Source organism: Mugil cephalus, chromosome 16 (assembly GCF_022458985.1).
Source record: "Mugil cephalus isolate CIBA_MC_2020 chromosome 16, CIBA_Mcephalus_1.1, whole genome shotgun sequence".
NCBI lineage: Eukaryota > Metazoa > Chordata > Actinopteri > Mugiliformes > Mugilidae > Mugil > Mugil cephalus.
The window spans coordinates 21504597-21526140 of NC_061785.1; the positions used below are offsets into that span (position 1 = coordinate 21504597).

The 21544-nt window shown below is 40.3% G+C and overlaps 2 protein-coding genes across 2 annotated transcripts; one reads left to right on the plus strand and one right to left on the minus strand.

The window, feature by feature from the left end:
* Positions 1–9125: 9125 nt before the first annotated feature.
* Positions 9126–12778, minus strand: mrpl27 (mitochondrial ribosomal protein L27). The gene is made up of 4 exons (XM_047609896.1): positions 12687–12778; positions 12180–12308; positions 10629–10696; positions 9126–9683 (listed from the first exon to the last, which is right to left on the minus strand). Exons 1-4 carry the CDS (start codon positions 12724–12726, stop codon positions 9477–9479), a joined length of 444 nt encoding a protein of 147 aa, XP_047465852.1. The 5' UTR covers positions 12727–12778; the 3' UTR covers positions 9126–9476.
* Positions 12779–13429: 651 nt separating this feature from the next.
* eme1 (essential meiotic structure-specific endonuclease 1) lies at positions 13430–21544 on the plus strand. Its single transcript, XM_047608401.1, has 9 exons — positions 13430–13553; positions 14011–14790; positions 14896–15023; positions 15186–15275; positions 16791–16909; positions 18335–18473; positions 19638–19753; positions 19850–20039; positions 21260–21544. The coding sequence occupies exons 2-9, from the start codon at positions 14037–14039 to the stop codon at positions 21434–21436; spliced, it is 1713 nt and encodes a 570-aa protein (XP_047464357.1). The 5' UTR covers positions 13430–13553; positions 14011–14036; the 3' UTR covers positions 21437–21544.

Genomic DNA, 21544 nt, shown 5'->3' on the forward strand with positions numbered 1-21544 from the left:
AGAGAAGAGAGGGGAGAATGGACAGAGAAAGAGGAGGGTGGGGAGATGATGAGAGTGAATGAGAGGTAGTGCGATTGGAAGGATGTTAGGATGATGTTGCGTTCAAGTGACAAGTCTCAATGATTTCGTGTTGAGGTTGTCCATGCAGTATAGTCTATCAAACGAGCTTGAACATTACACTAGATCAAAAAATAGTACAACAGGAGGACGAAAGGATTATCTTTGTCAGTGATTGGCAACAATACAAATAATGTCCACGTACACACAGTTTCTTGTAGTTCATTCAATATACTCAACTTTAATTCAGTGACATTAAAGAAGCTGTGTGTGTAACTGTTATCTAGTGGCCTTGCACAAATTTCAGACATGTAAAAGTCAAATCGGTGGGGTTCTTAAAGTTGGAATCAACCGAAACCACAGGTGGACAACCAAGAGACAGGTTGTTCTCAACACCAGCAGATACTTTGTACTGTGATGAAAACTTGTAGTTGACTTTAGAAGCAGAAGAAATATTTGTTTCTGGACAGATAAGACAAAACAAAGCTTTACCAAAGCGATGTGAAGCATAAACTGCAGAGGAAGGAAGTGGACATGATCCAAAGCTTCCATCTCAACAGTGCAGCATATGAGAGGTCAGTTTGATGGACTGTCTCACTTCTATAGTGATGCTGGAAGGAATGGATCTATGAAGTGTCACTAGACCAACCGTGGTGCTATAAGACAGGGGTCTTCAACAATTTTCGGGCCAAAGACCCCCAAACTGATAAGAGATTAAGTAGGAAACCCTACTTTATGTGTTCTATGTTAAACTCGGCCTAGTGCTGTTTATAAACATATATTATTATCATCATTATTTTAGTGGTGCTCTGTGTGAAACGGTGCCCTGTTCAGACAGCTCCTGTATCACTGAATTAGTGAGGTGCTGACTGAAGGATAACGTCTTCTGCCTCAATTTAACCCTAACCCTTTACTAAAATATGTTGGATTTATGTTAATGTGTATTTAGAGATATTTGAAATTGTGGGGGGAAATTAAAAATATGTTTATGAAAATGTCTGATCAACCAAAGATTTTGCGACCCCCTGCAGTACCTCCGTGGATCCCCCAGGGGTCGCGGATACCCTGTTGAAGACCTATGCTATAAGAGAAGCATGCCAGACACTATACCCAGAACAAAGATTTATCAGTGACTGGAATGTTTTAGAGAGGCCAAGTCAGTCAGCTGATTTAACACCAACACAGAATTGTATTGGCTGAAACTTTTCACTCCATTACGTTTATTGATCAGCTGGGTTCCCCTGCAACTGCTGTATATCAGTATATATTTTGGCTACAACAATGTTTCCAAAAACTAATAAAACACACACTCCCTCGCCCCGCCCCATTTGGCACTGAGATCACATGCCAAATACACCATTCAGCCTGGGAGAAGTAGATAACATTGACTATCTTGTGACGATTCAGTGTTCTGCTGGGAAACTCTTTGAACTCTTAGACTTGGCATCCCAGTTTGCTCCCAGTTCATGGCACTGGTGTGTGAATGTGTGTGTGCCAGTGTGAGTGAATGAGTAGATGCATCTGTGACTGTAAAAGTGCTTTGAGGAGCAATGGGTAGCAAAGTGCTATATAAAAGCAAGACCATTTACCATTCACCAAAGTAGCCCCCCCACTAACAACATTCTTCAGTCTGTGTTCTCTGGTGAGTCACAACTTTTTTGGAGGCACAACTACACACTACACAATAATAAGAATGCCTGATCGGTGTATATGCCAACACATCCATATATTTCTTTTCCCTACCAGCTCCACACTTCAGCCTTATTTTGATCATTTACTTGAAAAAAATACTTGTTAAGTCAGGTTCCTGTCTGACCGTATTCTCAATGAAGAAACAAAAACTTCTAAATCTACAATAACATCTATGGCCCCATAATATAACCCTCTGTATAATCTAACCCTTCTGCTGTGGAATATTTTACTTTTAAAATTCAGCATGCAGTTTTTTGCATTTTTTTTTTTACTTTAACCTTAAAGTGAGGTACTTTTATTTAACTTGCCAAAGATACTAGTCATCATCAGCAAATCCCGACAAAAGTCCCACCTGATCGACAGTGCAATATCTGATGATGTGCTACTGCATGCTATCGCTCTGTGTGGAGCGGGGATGCCAGTAATTTGTTATACTACACTATATCTTGCCCAACAGTTCATTTTGCTTGCATCTCCATTAGTGCCCAGTAGAGTTTGCACAAGACTCGTCTTTACGAAGCCTTTTTTCTTTCTCTTATTTTCTTTCTTTCTTTTTTTTTTTTTTTTTAACCCAGATTAAGGGAGGCTGAAAAGTCAACCTCTATCCTGAGATGGTGTTAATATTTACCTGCTGGTCAGTTCAAGAGGATCTCTGCTTGTATGGTGTTCAAAGGTTTCAGAGGACGTTAGAAAAAAAAAAGAATATTACAAAGAGTCATTTTTTTTCTTCCACTTCAGGTGCAAAGAACAGAGTGGTGTGAAAGCCGTATATGATGTATGCAGGGCAGCATATTGACGGAGAAAAGGAATAAAAGGTCATTTTAGAGAGACTGCTATCATGGCAACGGAGCTAATCACAGTCATCGTGGCTTCAGGTGAGTCCAGCACTTTTTCATTTTGTTTATCAAAGCACACAACCAATTTTATTTAACTTATGCATGAGTATTATAGTATTATATTGTTTATAGGTGATATATTAAACACAGGATACACAAGGAAGAAAAAATAAAGTTATGTAGAAATCAGTCTTGAATTATGATCAGTTCTTGATTTAAATCCATTTTTTTTTTTTATGTACATTAGTCACACAAAACCCTCTGTGTCCATATTGAACATACTGTCCAAACATTGACAGTGTAGGAAGGAGAAGGTATGTGGACCCCCAGCGAGCAAACATTGACCAGTGAAAGCAGTTTGGAGTTGAGGGGTTGAAGCTACTTGGACTTGTAGAACATTTACAGCTGGTTGTTGACAACACAATCAGTTAGTCTGTTAACAGTAAAAGAAACTACACTTTTATAAAATTAAAATTAATTTTAAATCTGCCTGTAAAGCAAATCTGGCAAAAGCATTTTCTAAAAGCTTCTGAATTAAATAATGCGATACTAATTTCTGCCTGCTCATAACTGTACATGAGAGAATAAATAACAAACTTATAATAGTGTGTGACAATGATATATGCATTTTTTTTGATTATACTAATACTTGTCAGTCTCTTCCTTCCATGTGACACATATGGTAGCAGGTTGCAGATTAATAAGAGTTATACCACAATAACAGCCTGGTCCAAGTACAGTCACCTCCATTAAGGGAAGGCTTAATGTTTGACTGAGTTTGGCAGGTTAAGGATCCAGCTTTAACCAAGATACAGTATATTGTAATTATAAATAAAGGTCTTTGTAAGAACTAAGGCTGATATCAGCCGTGGCTTTACTGGTATAGAGAGGTTGAGTCACACGGATTCCGTCTGTACGTCCATGGTTAATAGACTGTACGTAGTTTGCTTTGAAAATGCTCTTTTCCTGCTGAAAAGTGACATCCCCTGTCTCCCTCCATGTCTCTCAGTGTCCTGTATAGCGTTTTGTTTAGTGGTGCTGATGCTGGTGGTGGTCCTCTACAGAAAAGATCCTCTCTGCTGCAGAGTCAGAACCCAGGAATACACAGTAAGTGCTACTGTCCGCTACAGCGAGCACAGAGACACATCAGACTTCAGCCACATCAACTCCTCAATGAGGATTTACTGGAATGACAGTTTAATATTAGATTATGTTTGGAGAAGCTTTAAAGTGTTGTTAACATGTGGATATCCAGTTAACACAAAAACACAAGTTAGAAATACAAATAAAGCCCCTACAAGAACTACAGAGGAGCATGGAGGGAATACCATTATGAGTTTGAATTAATGTGGACCATAAAAGATGCAAAATTACTAAAACCCTAAAACATCCACTATAAAACCACTACAGAGACACAACAGAACCACAACCATCCCCAAAACAACCCAAAGAGACACAAAGCAACCTTAAAGAGAAACAAATCTATACAAAACAGATGCACAGTGACTGAAAAACACTCACTAAACAGTCACTAAGAGAGACAAATCAATCCAAAAAGGAAAAGTATGACTGAAAGATTCTCAAAACAACCACAGAGACATGCAGAACAACCAAAAAGAGACACAAATCAATACAAAAGAGATGTACAGTGACAGAAAGATACTCAAAGCAACCACAAAGACATGCGGAACAACCTCAAAGAGATACAAAGCAAAATATCAAAAACAGATGCCATATGACTAAAAGCTACTAGGGACTCAAAATGTCCACAACTGACAAAAGAATCCACAAAGAGATGTTCAAAACAACTATGGTGGATGGAAAAATACAACGATGAACCCCAGTTTAACTGCCACCAACCAACCATGTTAATGTAAAACATTAACATGGTTGTCACTAATTAGGACAACTTTCTAATTCTCATAAAAATGCCAAGCAAAGACTCACAGAAACGTTATATAAATGCTATACTGCATTTATAAACCTCATAAAAAAACTATATCTAGTTCACAATATTGAATATTAAGGGCTAAACATTCTGAATTGTCGTAATGTTAAGTACACACAAATCACAAAGTGCGAAACTTAGATAGCTTCTGTAGACATTTCGTATAAGAAGACCTGCAATTGACTGTTATGACATCACTTCACAGGAAGATCTTCCTCAGTATCATAGCAGGCATTCTTTGATTGGCATCGGCCATGATGGGAGTAGTGCTGCCTTGAACCAGGGAGTTATTGGACCACAAGTAAGAAGTTTCAGAAATCAGCGCAAATGACTACTGATGTTGGCACCTATGCTGGAATGCATCTTGAGAAGTTGCCAGACTATTAAACTTCTTATTCATTTGCTTTTGTTTGTGTGTATAACCCAGTTTCCCAGAAGGCTGTTCATCATTGGCAAGCCCAGTGATTACCACTTAGAAGGGCCACTTCCGCGGCTGCCCTCCTACGAGAGCGTTCGTAAGAAGGACAGGCAGAGGCAGATCCACAACATGATTGCTCAGCGCTTTGGCCTCGATGGTTGCCACGACGAGGTGAACAGTGAAAGATCCTGATCCGTTCTAGTGATAGCCTGATTAGTGACATTTCCTTCACTTCACCATGACACAAAAAGCATTTAAAAGGATAAATCCTACACTTATTTCATTTCCAAGAGTGTGACGAGAAAAAGCCAACACCCTTAGCCAATAGCCAGAGCCAGGAATCAGTTAGCCTGACTTAGCATAAAACTGGTCCCAGGCTGTAACAGCTAGCCTAGCTCTATTCAAAGTTAAAATCTGAAGTATTTCTTCATGAATGACACTTCATCCTTCTTTCCAGCTTTTTCTGTGAATTATGATCATCTAAATTGTGCTTGACAAATATTACCCGGCTCAAATAGGTTTAAAATCGACGCACAGACAGTGACACCAAACATGGCAACTTTATCGCCAAGACTTTAGCTGTTGTCTGTTGTAAACCAATAAATAATAAGTAGATGTGAACAGAGAAACCCACTAGTAGGACTAGCTTCCCACTAACTCCCCCAAAACAACAAATCTTTTGTTTGAGAAGAGATTAAAGCGTAGGAAAAATTTGCGTAGACAGCAGAGCAGTAATGTTGTACTTGGTCTGCTGTTGTCTACACAATTTTCCATCCAGTTAACACAATTTTTAAAAGCTTTTAGTCTTTTCAAAAAATAAACGTGAACAAATTAAACAAGACACAGATTCTTTGTGAGTTTTGCAGAACTGGTTTATAATATTTTGTTTGTCATATTCTATTTTAGCCTCCACCAACATATGAAGAAACCTTACGCCAATCCTTTGAGTTTTCACCAGTAGGTGTTCAGCCTCTGGACATTCACCTGTCAACAAGCAGCCAGGATGACTGCTCTAACCTCAGTGAAGACGCTCACAATCCTTATCAGCCCTCCACAGTGACCTGGAGAGGGGGTTCCCCCTAACGTCCCGCACAGACCTTCAGGTTTCTGTCTGTCTGATGGTTGCAGAAGTCATTGCCAAGCCACAACGCAAGGACAAGGGCAATTTCTTTAGCTACAGCCAAGGGAGTGACGCCATCAGGGACAAGAAAAGCGTTTCGGGAAAGGAATCTTTGTGCTTTGAAGCAATGCTGTTGATTGATTTCTGTGATTCTTGGGGTATTCTCATGATAATGACTCTGACTCAAGCTGTACACTCCTCAGAGCTGAGAATGACACATCCCTGTATTGTCTATTCAGTTACTGGCATCTTTCACTTTGTGTTTTTCCAAGAATGGTGTAATAAGCGGACTTTTCAAGGGGTTGATAGATGGAGACTGTTCTGGATATTTTTGTACAGAAGCTTTATACGCAAATGTAACAGATTTTGTACCAATAACAAGAAATGTTCAACAAGAACCTACCAAAAAAACATTAGATCTACACACGAAGCAACAGCAGTGAGTGGATAATTTCGACAATCTTTGATCAACATCATAGTTTTCAGTTAAATCATACAAAACAGTACACAACAGTACAAAATAGTAACATTTCTGGCTCTTTGATAAGACATGTTAACAACTAGCTCCTCATCTAGCTGTGTTAGCAACATTTAGTAATTTATGTGAAGCACAAAGTATAGTTTAGTTTTGGAAGTAATTGACGGTCCTACAATCAATCAGAGTAACAAAGTATAAGTTAAGTTTTCCCGTAAACAAATTCAACTCCATAACGATCAGATGAGGTGAATGACTACGTCTCAATTAATAAAGCTGCCCAAACAATTTGATCAACCAGGTAGAACTTTGCTGGAGCACAATCAGTTCCCAACAGAGGAACTCCAGACCAGCTTTCAGCCAGAAAACTTTGGAAATTGTTCTAGCTTCCAGACTAGTTTTGACCTAACTTAGAAGAGCATTGAAGTGGTCACAAGATACAAAGACAGGGCATCATTGAAGTCAGTCGGATAAATAATAATGAATATAAAATTCATTGCCTGTACATCCTTTAAATGTTAAAATTTTACAGGATGGGGGGGAATCTTGACCCCTTCACTACCATCATTGTTCATGGGCCCTAACAATATCAGTATATTCAGGATATCTCAGGATAGATAGATTCCTTGTAAAAAACATGTAGTAACCCTTTGCTCATGTCGGAAAATAACTAGTTTCAAAGCACATTGACTGTTGATAGCAAAATTGCATTTGGCAAGGTCAGACATTGATCCGTAACTCTGAATTCACCCATGAGTGTTACTAGCATTTGAAAGGGAAAGTACAGGGTTACTCTTTAACCCAGATCAAACACTAACCACAGAAAACACAAACCTAGCAGAGCTTAACTACACTCTGAAAATGCTACGTTGGTGTTTGTGCATCTATTGAATGTCAACTCTACTCATACTGACCTGGATCTGGAGCCAAGAACTCATACAATGGCCAGTGGGTATTCAGTAACTTCAAGACACTTTATAAACAGGAATGACATTACACTATGTGCAAAAGGTTAAACTTGTGGCTATTAACAATGTTTCTCAGTTTATCCAATCAGGCCCTGGAGTGCACAGTAACCCATAAAGATCCAGTAAAAATGAGACCAGCATGTCTACTCACATCCATCATTTTTGTTCAGCATTCCAACTCCCATTCATTGTACCAGGCGTTACCCACACTCCCTCTGCATACCACCAGCCTCTGAAATGCAGCTCTATCTCTGAATCCTTCCCAACAGCTCTTTCAAAATCAAAATATCTTGCTGATAAACTCACAAAACTCATAGCAAATTTTTATATCGGCGATTGTTCATGTGAAGCATTCCTGTTGTGGCAGGAAAGACAGTTTAGGCCCAAGCCCTGTTTCAGGTTTGGGCAACAACAACAACAAACTAAAGGCTAAACTGACCTGCAACCTTGGTTATATTTGATGTTACCTTTCATTATATAATAACTAGCCACTCTGATGGCCTTCTTTTCTGTCATTATCTTGATGACAAAGTAATTACCATGTTATAAGCTAAGATTTCTTAAGCTAAGATGCTTGCACTTCCCCACTACACACCAGGAATGAATCTGAACTGGTTAGCAAAAGAGTTACAGCCATTTTATAACTGCGTGCATGTTCAGTTGCTTAAATTCAAACCAATAATTATTCTGTCTTAAGCCCATAGGACCCTCTGTATTCCACAGGACAAAGATACGTGTGTGAAATGAAGACGCAAACCTCTGATGCATGCCACAATCAAAACAATCGAGGGGCCAATAACATAGCAGTGCATGTACAACATCTTGTGGTGGGTTTTGGGTATAACACTTAAAAACCATAGAAGATATGTTTTTATAAAGCACTCGCAATATTTTAGGAGGATTTATTTCTTGGCTGGTGTTTTTTGGGTCATTATCCAGTTCAAAAATCCAGTCTTTTGTCAACACCTTTAAATTCATTCATTTCCTGAAACTACTTGGGCTCCGGAGGATTGCAGGGGGCTAGAGCCCATCTCAGTTGTTAATGGGCTAGAGGCAGGGTTCACACTGCACAGGTCTCTAGTCTATCACAGGGCTAATGCAGATGCCATGATTTTCCTTACAGTGGAACGCAGGTTCATAGGCATTCACATAGTCTTCAGTGTCAGGATGGTGTCTGTGATACAAGGAGTTGATTCTATTTGGAAAACAGGACAGTCAAATGTCCAAATGTCAGGAGGTTTAAATAATACAGGTTCTTCTCATCTCTCCCCAAGGAGGTTCCAATAACTCACCCATTCGGGAACGAAAAATGGTGAATTTGCATGTTCTTCGTTTCTTTGTTTCACACTCTTGTTTTAATGAGGTCCAAGTGTGTTTGCTCATTCAAATGTGTTGAAAACGACTTTCTCGGGATGCACTTATTTTTTCACATGACAGACCTTACCAACCAACAGCCATCTGGTGTTTTTCCAGCAAAGGCAAGCTCCCTTCAGCTCTTTGAAGTGGGTACACAAAAGCAAAAAGTAAATAAATGGTTTTCTGTCCTCTTAAGTGAATGAAGACTATTATAAACACTTGAGTCTATTGAAACACAACCTAAGTCACTGAATGTACTTTTTATTATAAAACTTTAATAGACAACATGTTCATTATTGCTGCTCAATTTCCTGTGGTAAACTGAGGGAAGCAGGTCAGTGAACAACAACTGTAATGAATGACATTGTTTCCGATAATGGAACTATATAAGAATGGCATTATTATTAGATACAAGAGTTACACCTTTTCTTATTTAACAGAGGACTCGGACACGAGTAAAACTTTCACTGAAGATGTTTTTAGAGTCACGTAATTCTGTAGCTCAAAAAGGAGGCCAAGAAGAGACCAAGACTCAGTGTCAGTCAAAGCAAATCCTCCTGGTGCAATAATACCACAGTCATCAATGGCGTCCCAGTGCAGTCTGTTTTAGACCATGTCCACCAGTTTGAACTTGCCCTCCTGTTTGACTGGGAGGATGTTGATGAAAGTCTTGTAGAGCACAGCTCCTCTGGGCAGCTTGGGGATAGTGCGGGAGGACTTAAAGCCGCGGGGTGGTGGGATGTAGACCTCCTTAGTGAACCTGACATGGCCGTCCTCCAGAGCAAAGAGTGTTTTGTTGTTTCCTATCCCCACCTTAAGGACAGACAAGATAATCAGAATGAACCTGTAAAACCTTATTGATACTGTTTCCTGGTAACCAATGCAGCACAGTCTACTTCCAGTATATTAGATCTGGTCCTAACATGTGATGTTTGTCTGGATACAGGATGAAGAACACACTGCGTCTTGATCGAATCAGTAAAGTTCACACTTTAATCAGATCTCAGAAGGTGGAAATGCAATCTGTACAATCTGCCTCTTCCTACTTGCTTGAGCAAGTCCAACAAAAGCAACAAAAAAGATCTTCTAATAGTGAGATAAATGAAGCATGTTTTAATACCTGGTGTACCTGGGTACATCAACGTATGAAAACATATTTTATCACTTAAAAGACTGACTAAAGAAACCCCCCAAAACTATTATAATAATGTGTACTTGACATGTCTGTCATCACAACAAGCACAAGGAGGCACTGGTGTATGTTTATACAGAGAGGGACGTATACATGACTGCAATTCAGGTACCAACACCTATTCTGACCTTCTTAAAACTTGTTTCTTGACAAACAAAAAAAAAAGTCAAAACAGAAATTAAACTTAATTTTACTGCTGATAAACTGTAATTTTAACACTACAAATTAATGACAAAATCTGTTATGAAACTATTTATACTAATCAAACAATAAAATTATAATCTATATTAACTCCCAGTATATTTCTGACCTGCTCACTGTCTAGTCCAATTAGACCACAGAGAAAATCTGGTAGCTGTCTACTAGCTGTACCTAAAATAAGATCCTGGTCCTCAGTAGGTGCTTCTACTTGCTTTGCCCCCAGCTCTACCAGATGACTGAGGCTTGTTTCTGTTTCTACATTTAGAATAAAGTAGCTAGAGTACACCTGACAATGTGAGAGTGTATTTTTTTACGGCTGAAATTCCATTAGATCAACATTCCTGGATAGAGAAAGTTAAACTTACATGTGCGCCTGGATGGTACCTCAGCTGTCTCTGGGTTGCTAGGATGTTACCGATATGGACAAAGTCACCTGGTAAACACATGAAAAGAGAAATATTCTTGACATCAGCTCCAAATGGGATAGATTTCTCTCAGGTGAGAGGATTTTTTATTACCTGCCCTGATCTGGGATTTGAACCAAGTCTGGACTAAAGGTGGGAATTAAAACACAGCCTCACAGCAAGGAGATTCCGGGTTTGAATCCAGGCCAACTAGGGTCTTTCTGTCTGACCTCTGAGTTTGCATGTATTCCCTGTGTCTGCGTGGGTTCTCTCCAGTTACTCTTGCTTCCCTTTTGTTCATTACGTTAACTGGAGATTCTAAATTGAGTGAGAGTGAGTGAATGGAGCCTATCCCCCCTCATGATGGCAACCCTCAGGTGACCCTCTCAAGAACAAGCAGTTACAGAACACGAATGAACGAAAACTAAGGGAAGTGATGAAGAAATTTACCAAATCTAATCCATTTCTCAAACCCTCCTCAGTAATACCACTTTCACAGTTGACCTGAAGAATGGACAGTTCAAACCCCCGCTCTTTCAAAAAGCTGCTGATATTTGAATAAATCTCTGTGTTCTGAACAGAGACCGATATCTGCCACCAAATCTCCTCTTCTCCTTGGATGCAGAGCTCTGCAATGATCATTAAAAAAGTGTGGAATATCACTGTACAAACTGTATATAAACACAGTCGCACATGCATTCCCCGACTGGTGCAATTTCCCAATGCATTAATTCACCTAAGTGCTTCAATTAACGATCGTGTAACAACACATTTGATTTGTTTGATTGAAAATGAAAATGAACAAAAATCTCTGTCCTTCAGAAATCGGTCTTCACAGACCAAAACCTGTTTTTGAGCTGAGGCTTTTACAATGATTCAGTCTATCAGGCTGTGAGTGACAAAATTAGAATGTAACAGGCAGATACATCAACATCAGAGCGAAAAACCCGGATCGATGCGGCATTCCTGTTCACATCGAAGCCACGTCGAGCAGAGCCGGGTTGATTGCCAGGTTGACCCTTTCATATCAAGCGAAAAATAAGCCATGTGCCTTTGTCCAGAACACTGCCTTCATATGTGTTTTTTGTTGTGGTAGTTTTAATGATGTAGTTTTTTTTTTTTTTTTTTTTTAATAAAAGGTTTTTAAAACCTTCTCCTGCAATTCAGATGTTGATTGAAATGCTCACAAAGATGGAAACGTGTTACACTGACATATATGTTGTTATTTTTGTATATTGTACAGTGTATTAACTTTATGTATGTTGAGTCTATATGTTTACAATTTTATTTTACAAGGAAAATTCCTTGTTAGTACAAACATACTTGGCAATAATAATAGCCTTTTCTGATTCTGTTACGTCCAGTACAAATACCACTATGAATATAGTGTATTTTATATTAATGTGGCTCTATAGGATCTACAGATTAGAGAGTTGCAAGGAGTTTCAGCAACACATTCTGACTCCTTGTCTAACCGCATCACTTCAGTGGAGGTGGACAGTGCAAAGTCACCTTCGCGTTTCTTGTAGCCATATCTCCGGCCAGGGCTCTTTCCTCCGAGGTTCTTGGCGGTACTACCACTCTTTTTGGATGCAAACCTCACCGAGTCCAGCAGACAGGCTTGACCAGGCATCAACAGACCTGAAAGCAGCAGCACCAACGTTGTGTTAAAGTGGAGCTACTACATGTTCTAAAACCAGCTTCAGTTTTACGTTTAAATAGAGAGGTACGTCACACATGTCCTTAATATTCGGGAAATTTCGAAACTGCCATTAAGCCGAGAATAATGTTCAGTAATATTGAAATTTGCATCAAGTAAGCACCCGTGACATTCAGCGCTTACATACTGGAAAAGCCACCTAGCTGAGTTAGCACACAGCACGCCTTGCTTCAAATGAACGTTCAGTGGAAGCGTACACCCACAGAACAGTCACATTTAATGTTTACAGAGTCATACAAGCTGTTTAAATTATAATACAATTATAAATGTTTTAAAATATTCATTTCGATATTAAAAACCTGCTCGGGACTTGAGCATCAAGGACGCCAGCGTTGCCATCTTGAACACTGTATCCTACGTCATTTCTCATGCGTCACATCCTTTGTGCTACATTCAAGTCCTAAGGAAATAACTAGCACACCGTCGCATAAATAGGAAAACAGTAAACCTTTTTATTTCAGCTCCAAGCGTGTGATTAAATGCACCGAGTGTAATGCTAGCGTAACCTAAATACAAAATAAACCGTAACCTAAATAAATAAATTAAATTCCACTAAATATATTTTAAAATGGCCTGACTTTTTCATGTCAACAACACAAAGTCGCATCGATACACTCATTCTGCACTCAAACGTGTTAACACGTTACTAGTTTTAACGTCAATTATTTTTTTTGTAACAACCTCGAGAAGATGTGTGTAACGTAGACTTCATTAGGCAGCGGAAGAGTGAGGGGAAAGCCAATTCGTCCCTCAACCCCTGAATGCAACATTACCGTACAACCCGGGGAAATCAAATTGTCTGGGATCTCATGTAGTCCACAACTCACCGCGATGTTCGCATGTGCAAATAAACAGTTGCCGGCTACAGCTGAAAGTTTGTGCAAGTAGCTCATGCTGACTTAAACCGTGTTTTTTCTTTGATATCTCAACGACGGAGGCGAGATTTCATAGGAGAAGAGTAGGGGAAGCTACATCCACTAATCTAATGCAAACGTCTCCGTTACCATGTGTCAGTAGTTGCTCGGTGTTATCACACTTGGTTTTCGCATGTGCAAATAAACAGTTGCCGGCTACAGCTGAAAGTTTGTGCAAGTAGCTCATGCTGACTTAAACCGTCCTGCTTCTTGATTATCTCAACGACGGAAGGCGAGATTTCAAAGGAAAGAGTAAGTGAAGCTACATCCAGCTAATCTAATGCTACGTCTCCTTTTCCATGTTGCAGTAGTTGCTCGGTGTTATACACTTGTTTTTTCGCCTTTCGATACCTTTTAATTGGATGTTACTGCTATGCAAAATCTCACCCACAAAGTAATCTTATCTTTATGGGAGAGCTGTATTTGTTTCGACATAACGTTTCTATAACTTGCACACAGGTATCTGACTAGGGAGCAGCCAATAACGTCTTGCTTGGTGGACTGTGTCCATGCCGAATTTACTAAAACACCTACAGTTTGTGATTAATACACGATCTATTGGGTAATCTATTTACTTGCCAGTCCTGTATGGTATATTAAATTGGAAGATTATCTCTGAAACCTGGTTTTGTTTCTGCCACCAGTGGAAAGGGCACCTTTGTGGGTAGTAACTGGTCCTGCTGTAATTCTTGTGTATTACGTCATGTAGAGGGTTCTGATAGATCGACATAGATCATGGGCAGCTACAGTGACTCCACCAGTGACCTAGATGAGGAGCTGCCTGTGTTCGACTTCCTCCAGCCTGGTCGACACATCGACCAAGCCTCCCAGAGGAGAGTTATTGCAGAGCAGCCGGATATGTTCACCCTGGATGACTCTGATGCAGAACAGGCAGCCATCTCCTCCCCAGCGAGGAGCAGAGCGGCTGCACGCCCAGGTACAACTGACGTCTTGATGATCAGCAGCGACTCTGATGACGACGCACCTTATGTCCCTCTGGCGCAGAGGCTCCAACAGAGGCGAGACAATGTGATTAGTGCCTCCTCCGCTGTCGCTAACGGGAAAGCCCCTGAACAGTATTTGCCATCCAGTCTGGCCAGCTCGCAGGTCTCACGCCAGAATGGCTTTTCCCAGTCAGAGCGACCCCTTGGCTCGCATCACGTGAGAACAGTGAGCCATGGTGCCCCAGGTGTCCCAGAGGAGCCCGAGAATCTCCCTCAGCTGCCTCAGAAGCCTTTCTCCACTGCGGGGAGTGCAGACAGCTCGCCGGCCAAGAGGAAACCTGCCAAACGAACGGCGGAGGAGATCCAAGCCTCCAGGGATGAGGCTTTGAGGAGGCGGCAGGCCAAGGAGAGACATCAGCAGGACAAGGAGGCGCTCAGGCAGGAACAAGAGAGACAGAGAGCAGAGAGGAAACTTCTGGCGGAGGCTGCCAAGGCCATGAAGCCAGAGGAGTGCATTAAGCATATGGTGGCAGCTGTGGATCCAGGCAAGAACAACATTTTAAATAATACCTGCCTGCGAGTCACTTTGATTTTCGTCCTCTGCTTCGAAGGCCTCATTTAATGAATTATTTTGCTGGCTGTGTTTGCAGCTCTCTTGCAGCTGGAAGGAGGCGGGACGCTGCTGGCATCTCTGCAGGCTCTGGGCTGCAGCTGTGCCATCGAGAAACAGCCTCTCCCACGCAGTGTGAGCTGGATGAGGAGAGTTCCCTGCGCTCAGGTGATAAGACACGCCATTTTCTCATCGCCTCGTTTTATTCAAGGGGAAGCTTGAATATGCGCTTGTCCAATTAGTGCCGTAAACATGTGAAAAGCATTTAGATGAGCCCTCGTTTAGTAGAAATAAACAATAACGCCATTTACTGCCCCCTCTGCGGCTCAGCCAGACGAAGGAGGCTGCGTACCAGAGGCCCACGTCGTGATGCAGATGACTGTGGACGACTTCATCACGCTGATCCACAGCTACATCCAGGTATGTCGGGGCTCATGGATTGCGGAGTTTGACCTGCAACATTAACACGTCAGCTCGACTTTAAGCGGAGCCAGATGAATTGTTCAATACAACAATTTTTCCATGACTGTGATGGAAATAAGGGGAATTTTAATAACAACGGAGGGCAGAAGGCAGAGGTAAGAGCTGAGCGCAAAATTACATTAGATGATGGTAATGGGCAGAAGTATGCTAATTAAATTGACTCCCACAAATGTGTGTTAGGATGATTAGAGCACAACTCAGTTTAGTTTAATGACCACACAGCTAAGCAAGGGGTGTCTGATTCAGTATGTGTAACATACGGACACTCATTATATTAATCACCAAGCAAATAGCCTGTATATAATACACATAAATATCATGTATTCATAACAACCAACACCACATCACATACACAGTAATGATACTGATGCTGGTATATTGGTGTATATATATAGTATGTATATGTATATATATTAGTATGTATGTTTATACCTTATGGATGTGGTAGCAACGTTGACGTAAACATGTCTGATACAACTCTAAACCCTACATCATCTTGATAAGTTTAGCTTCCACTTATATCACAGCGCAGCCATAACGTTGTTTGGGGTTAATTAAGACATAGGAACGGGGGCTTGGGTTAGAGGAATCAATAACATCATAAGAATAGAATTTCAATAGATTGTAAATTAAAAAAAAATAAATAAATTGAAACTGGTTCTAAGCTGGTATTTGATCCAAACCCAAAAATGTAGAATTAGACTTATTGATGCAGACCTTAGTGATGAAGAGACATTGCCTCGTCATAGTACCTCAGTTGAACAAAAAACACCAAGAAAAGAAAATCAGTGTGAGATAGTTACAAAAATAATTTTCTTTTTAATATAAAATAAAATAATGAAAGAGGTAAAATACAAGTAGCATTGTTGGCTGTAAACACTTAGGTGCCTTTATAGTATCACCCACACTGTTAATTTCACATGAAACAATATTGAAGGTAAAATTTCAAAACAAGGACACAATGATGTGTTTACATGCTGTAGAAATAAAATAGAATAAAATATTGTTTGTGTCGATGGACACGACTTAAATGTCTTATTCAGTGATCCTTAAAATCACACCTCACACCTTCTGATCAGTAAAGGACTCACCTGCTGCTCAAAGTACATCTTGTATACTTTAAAGTTGTGGCAGCAGAGTCAAATATTTTGGATTGTTGGTAAGATTTTTTTTCAGTAGTTTTTGTCCAACAATGGAAATGCATGTCACAGACGAATGCAATGCATCAAGCTTTTTGTACAAGTACATCATACATGTCTAATATTCACAATAAATGTAGAGTTTTAATTTACAGCTAGTCAAATGGACGGCGGAAATTGAAAATCACTTGACTAGTGTTCTAGTTTGAAAAGCATTGTTTGATTGTATCAGTTTCATAATGTAGATCACTGCAGTTATTTCTTGAGTTTATGTTTTTTCTCTTTAACTTTCTCCTTTCCCTGCCTAAAACAGGAAGAGAGGCTTGGCAGGTCAGAATGTCCCACGCTGACGTCCTGGGTCCAGGAGCAGCAGAGGAGACACCCAGGGAAGATCCTCAGCCTGGCGGTCATCGAGCTGGAGAAGTACTTTAGGTAGGGACCCTGAATCTGGAATTGTGGAACATTTAAAAGATAATTATGGTTTATTTCAGCAGAAACGTACAGTGATCAGGCATAACATTAAAAACATTGACAAGAGTAGTTAATAACATTGACCATCTTGTGACGTTTCTGTGTTCTGCTGGGAAACATTTGGACCTGGCGTTCATGTAGATGTTACTGAGACATGTAGCATCCACCTAGACCAGACCAGGATGCAGCCTGACAGACACGCACAAAAACAGTTTAGGAACAACTTAAAAAAAAAAAAAAATGAAGAACAGCACAAGGTGTTGACCTGACCTCCAAATTCACTAGATCCCAAACTGATCAAGTATCTGTGGGATGATCCACAGAGGCCCCTCCCCTCAACCATAGGACCCAGAGACCCACACTAACAACATCCTGTTACCAGACATCACAGGACACACAGTCACAACTGTTCAGGGGGCACAAGGGAGACCTACACAACATCAGGAAGTTGGTCATAATGTTGTGCCTGATCGGTGTATTTCCTATTATTAGTGCTCTCACACAGACAAAGCTTAATAGATGCACGCTGGGAGGTAGTTTGTTCAAACTCAGACTAAAATTATATTATTGTACTATCACTTCAAACCGTCATTGCCCTGTCTATATTTACCTCTGTTACAGTGTAACAGAGGTTACTGCTCCTCGCTGGGGAGGAGATGGCTGTATAGGAAAAACACGTCCACACTCAGACTCCCAGATAATTTGGTGTCACTATTATCCAATCAGCACGTCTTTGCTTCATATCATTGAACTTTTACGGATCCTTTTATAGTTTTACTGTTGATATGCTCGTAAAGTCTATGTAAATTCTGATGTAAAATAAAAACTAATGGCCCCAACCATAGCCCAAGGTGATGCACTATTTTGCTTGAACTGTACAAAGATAGGAAATATAAAATTTTAACAGTTTTCATATGCTGGAATTATCATAAATGATCAGAATGAAAGGAACTAATTATCCAAAACTAGGCTTTATAATATTGTGGTAAGTAGATAGTTTTATAGTGGCTGTTTTAACATTTAGATCTTAAGTATTCTTTAACTTCTTCACATTAATGCGTTATAGATATATTTTTAAATGGTTAAATTTGCTGTTTATTTCCATCCGTCTGCACTCGTCCGTACTGGCAGTGAAAACTGAGAAGCCAGAGGACACAAGTGGCTCCCAGTGGGAAAGTGAAGTACAGGCCTCAGTGAAATGTTACACACCAACGAGGGATGCCACTGTAAGCTAGCGTAAACACACCCTCCGTCTGAACGCGTGTCTCCTATCAGTGTCAGAGTGTGGCACAACTCGGCTGGAAGCGGTGGGAATTATGTGCCGAGGGGAAGAAATGGAGCGAAGGGCAGCAGAGGGTGTCCTCAGTGTATGCTTGCTGTCTCCAGGTCCCACAAGTCACAAAATCAGAAGAGGTTTCGAGACGCCATCACGGGTGAGGAGACCACGAGAGGGAAGGGGAAGAAGAGAGGGAGGAATGGAGGGGCTGAGTCGCTACCTGAGGTGTCCCGAGTGGAATTAGAGGAGGTAGGTTCGTCAGTCAGTTAGTCAAGGACAGTGGGATTTTTTATCATGTAGAGAAAAAATGAGAAATGGAAAGAAGATATGTTTATCTTATTTTATCTTATATGCAAATATGACCTAATGGAAATAAAACTAAATAATAAGTAGGTATGTATTAAGTATGATAATTTCTTAAACGTTGCCTTATGAAACTTAAGGCATTTTAAGGCTTTAATTATTGAGTCAGTTTATGGATTTTAATAGTAACGTAATAGTATAATAGTCATTCTTCGGGAATTATAGATGAAAAGTAATTATAATGTAGCATTCCTTCCAGTAGAGCTCTTTGAATCCTGAACACTGACCCTTTAACATTTAAATGATATCAAGTTACATGTTATGTGATTAATTATTATGTCAAAGTATTTTCATGGATGTTTTTGCAAGCTTTGGAGATATCTCCAGAAGGGAAAATATATTAGGAATAAGTATAACTTTTTTTAATGCTAAATGCTTTTTTTATTGTTTTTACACCATGAAATATTATAATGTATGAATTCATAAATCGGTTAACCCAAAATGTTTAAGCCATTTTCACCCTGGAAATGAATAGACTTAAAAGTACATCGAACTAAAAATTGCAACCTAAAGTTTCACTATTTTTTTGTAAATTTTAAGTTTGAAAATAGTCCCTTAAAAGCACCTCAAATTATCCTTATTATCTTTTAAAGGTCTTGTTAATATTGTCATACATTTTGTTATTTTATTCCCATATTTGAGGTGAACCTATTCAGAGGTAACTAAAATCTCAAAGAACATTTAAAACTTTTAAAGTGTAGCCTAAGAGAACAAATCAAGGGTGGTCTTATTTAAAAATGTGATTACTGAATGAGATCCACTTAATAAATACCACAAACACTGTATGTTAACTCCAATGTCAACCAAAAAACGCTAAATAAATATAAATTAAGGGAACATTCATCTTAAAGTCCAGAGACCTTGTTAAAATAAAGTGTCCTTATAGGGTGAGATTATCATATGTGTGTACAAATTAAAATGTTTCTCTGGCTGCAGTACCACATACGTTGAATTGTTTTGTGGAGTTTGCAGTGAGGATGAAGAATTACGTTCTACTATGTTTTACTGTTTTACAGTGACTCACCTTTTTCTCATTCGACATCCCACCAGGCAGTGGTTCATCTCCAGCTTAACACCGGCGTCTCTGTCCGCTTCTTGTCTACCTGGAAGGACTTTTCAGAGCACATCACCATGACGACCAAAGCCATCGCAGAGGCCCCTTTCAAGTGAGCGAGCTTGGCGCTTTTCTCCTCGCAGGTCAGCTGAGCGCTGCCTCCACCAGACCAAATGCTCACTCCCCGCGTTCTCTTGTGTGCTTTCAGGAGGGAGAGGGACAAGACGGGCTTTTCCTTCCACCTGGAGAGCGACTGGGCTGGGGGCCAGCGGGTGGATAGAGCCGGTAAGGGCCTGCTACAGGTGTGGAAGAGGCAGCTTCAGCAGTTCAACAGAGTCAGTCCAGACATGGCTGCTGCCATCTTAGCAGCTTATCCATCCCCACAGCTCCTCAAGAAGGTACGCCCACTCCTCACCACAGCTTCTTGATGCAGTCACAGCAGTATTTGAATTCCTCTGTTGCCTCTCTTTTCTCCTTACAGTGACAGTATTAAATTGGGAATTGGGAATTTATTATAACAATATAGTTTGTGTTCTCATGACTTAATATTGTTCCTTCTTAATCAGTGCTACACATCAAACATGTACTGTTGTGTTACAGGTTGTATGGGTTGTAAAGCGAGGCTATTTTGGTCTGTGTTGGGTGAAATGTGGGATATACCCCAACAGACCAATACACCGTCACAGTGCTGACCATAGACTGTATATAAATATGGACAACTCGTCCCCACTTCCTTGCACTGGCCAAACTGACGTCAGAGTCAGTATGTTATCGATGACCTGACCACACTTCCTCCAGACTCACTTAATTAGTATTGTGCTCTGCTCTACCTCTACCAGTTACAAAAAAATGTTGGACTGTACACTGCGCTTATTAATTTTTTTCCAACTCTCATGGCCCTACGGGACTGCTTTAGAGGGCAGTTGGCATGGTAGCTGTTAGTCATCATGATATCTCATCCTGTTTCTAGTGTCAAATAACTTACTAGCAAAACTTCTAAAAAATGGACACTTAAGTATACATCTGTATTATATTAACTACCTACACTAAAATGTGTTTGATGTGTTTTTTCGTTAATTTGGCCCAAGTTCGATCCACTAACATAAAAGGGATGGAGCTTATGATCAATACTGCAGCCAGTCACCAGGGGGAGCTCTACTTGTTTTGACTTCACTTAGATGAGATGCTCTACTATCCAGTTTTATACAGTCTGTCATGCTGCCACAAACTCATGGACAAATTTAAAATGTAAATCTGGTGGATCTGCTGCCATTGTCTTGGTGTCTGTTATCACAGGACTATACCGAAGAGCTTTTTGAACCCAAGGCCTTGGCAGGCCAGAGGTGTGGCCTGACATGCTGTTGTGCAACATTTCAGACAGTGTTCTTAGATTGCGTGAACTCCACTACTTTTCTCTTCTTTTCCTTAAACCTCTCTCTTCTTATTTGCTAAGTTCCTGAGTTTCTGTCACGCAGCCTTAGGCTATATGCAAATTCCTTCAAATGAAAAATGTTCAGCTTGCACCATTACTACAGTCTGCTATAGAGTTGCAAATGCCAAGGGTACAACATGTTACACTCAATTTCTTAATACTACATTTTTGGTCATCTGTACGCAGGCTTACAGTCTGTGCCGCACTGACCGTGAGAAGGTCTCTCTGCTGTCAGACCTCCTGATCCGCAGAGGAGAAGGCGTCACCTCCACCACCCGCAGGGTCGGCCCAGAGCTTTCCAAACGCATCTTCCTCATGATGAACTCCTGTGATCCTGAGCAGACTCTGGACACCAACCTCTGAACGCTGTTTCAAGTCTCACTCGATCTGTGGCAGTTTGTGTTTACCACTTTGATGATATAGTTGCGTTTTAAGTAGCCACATCTGTATTAAAGTTTTATGAAAATAACA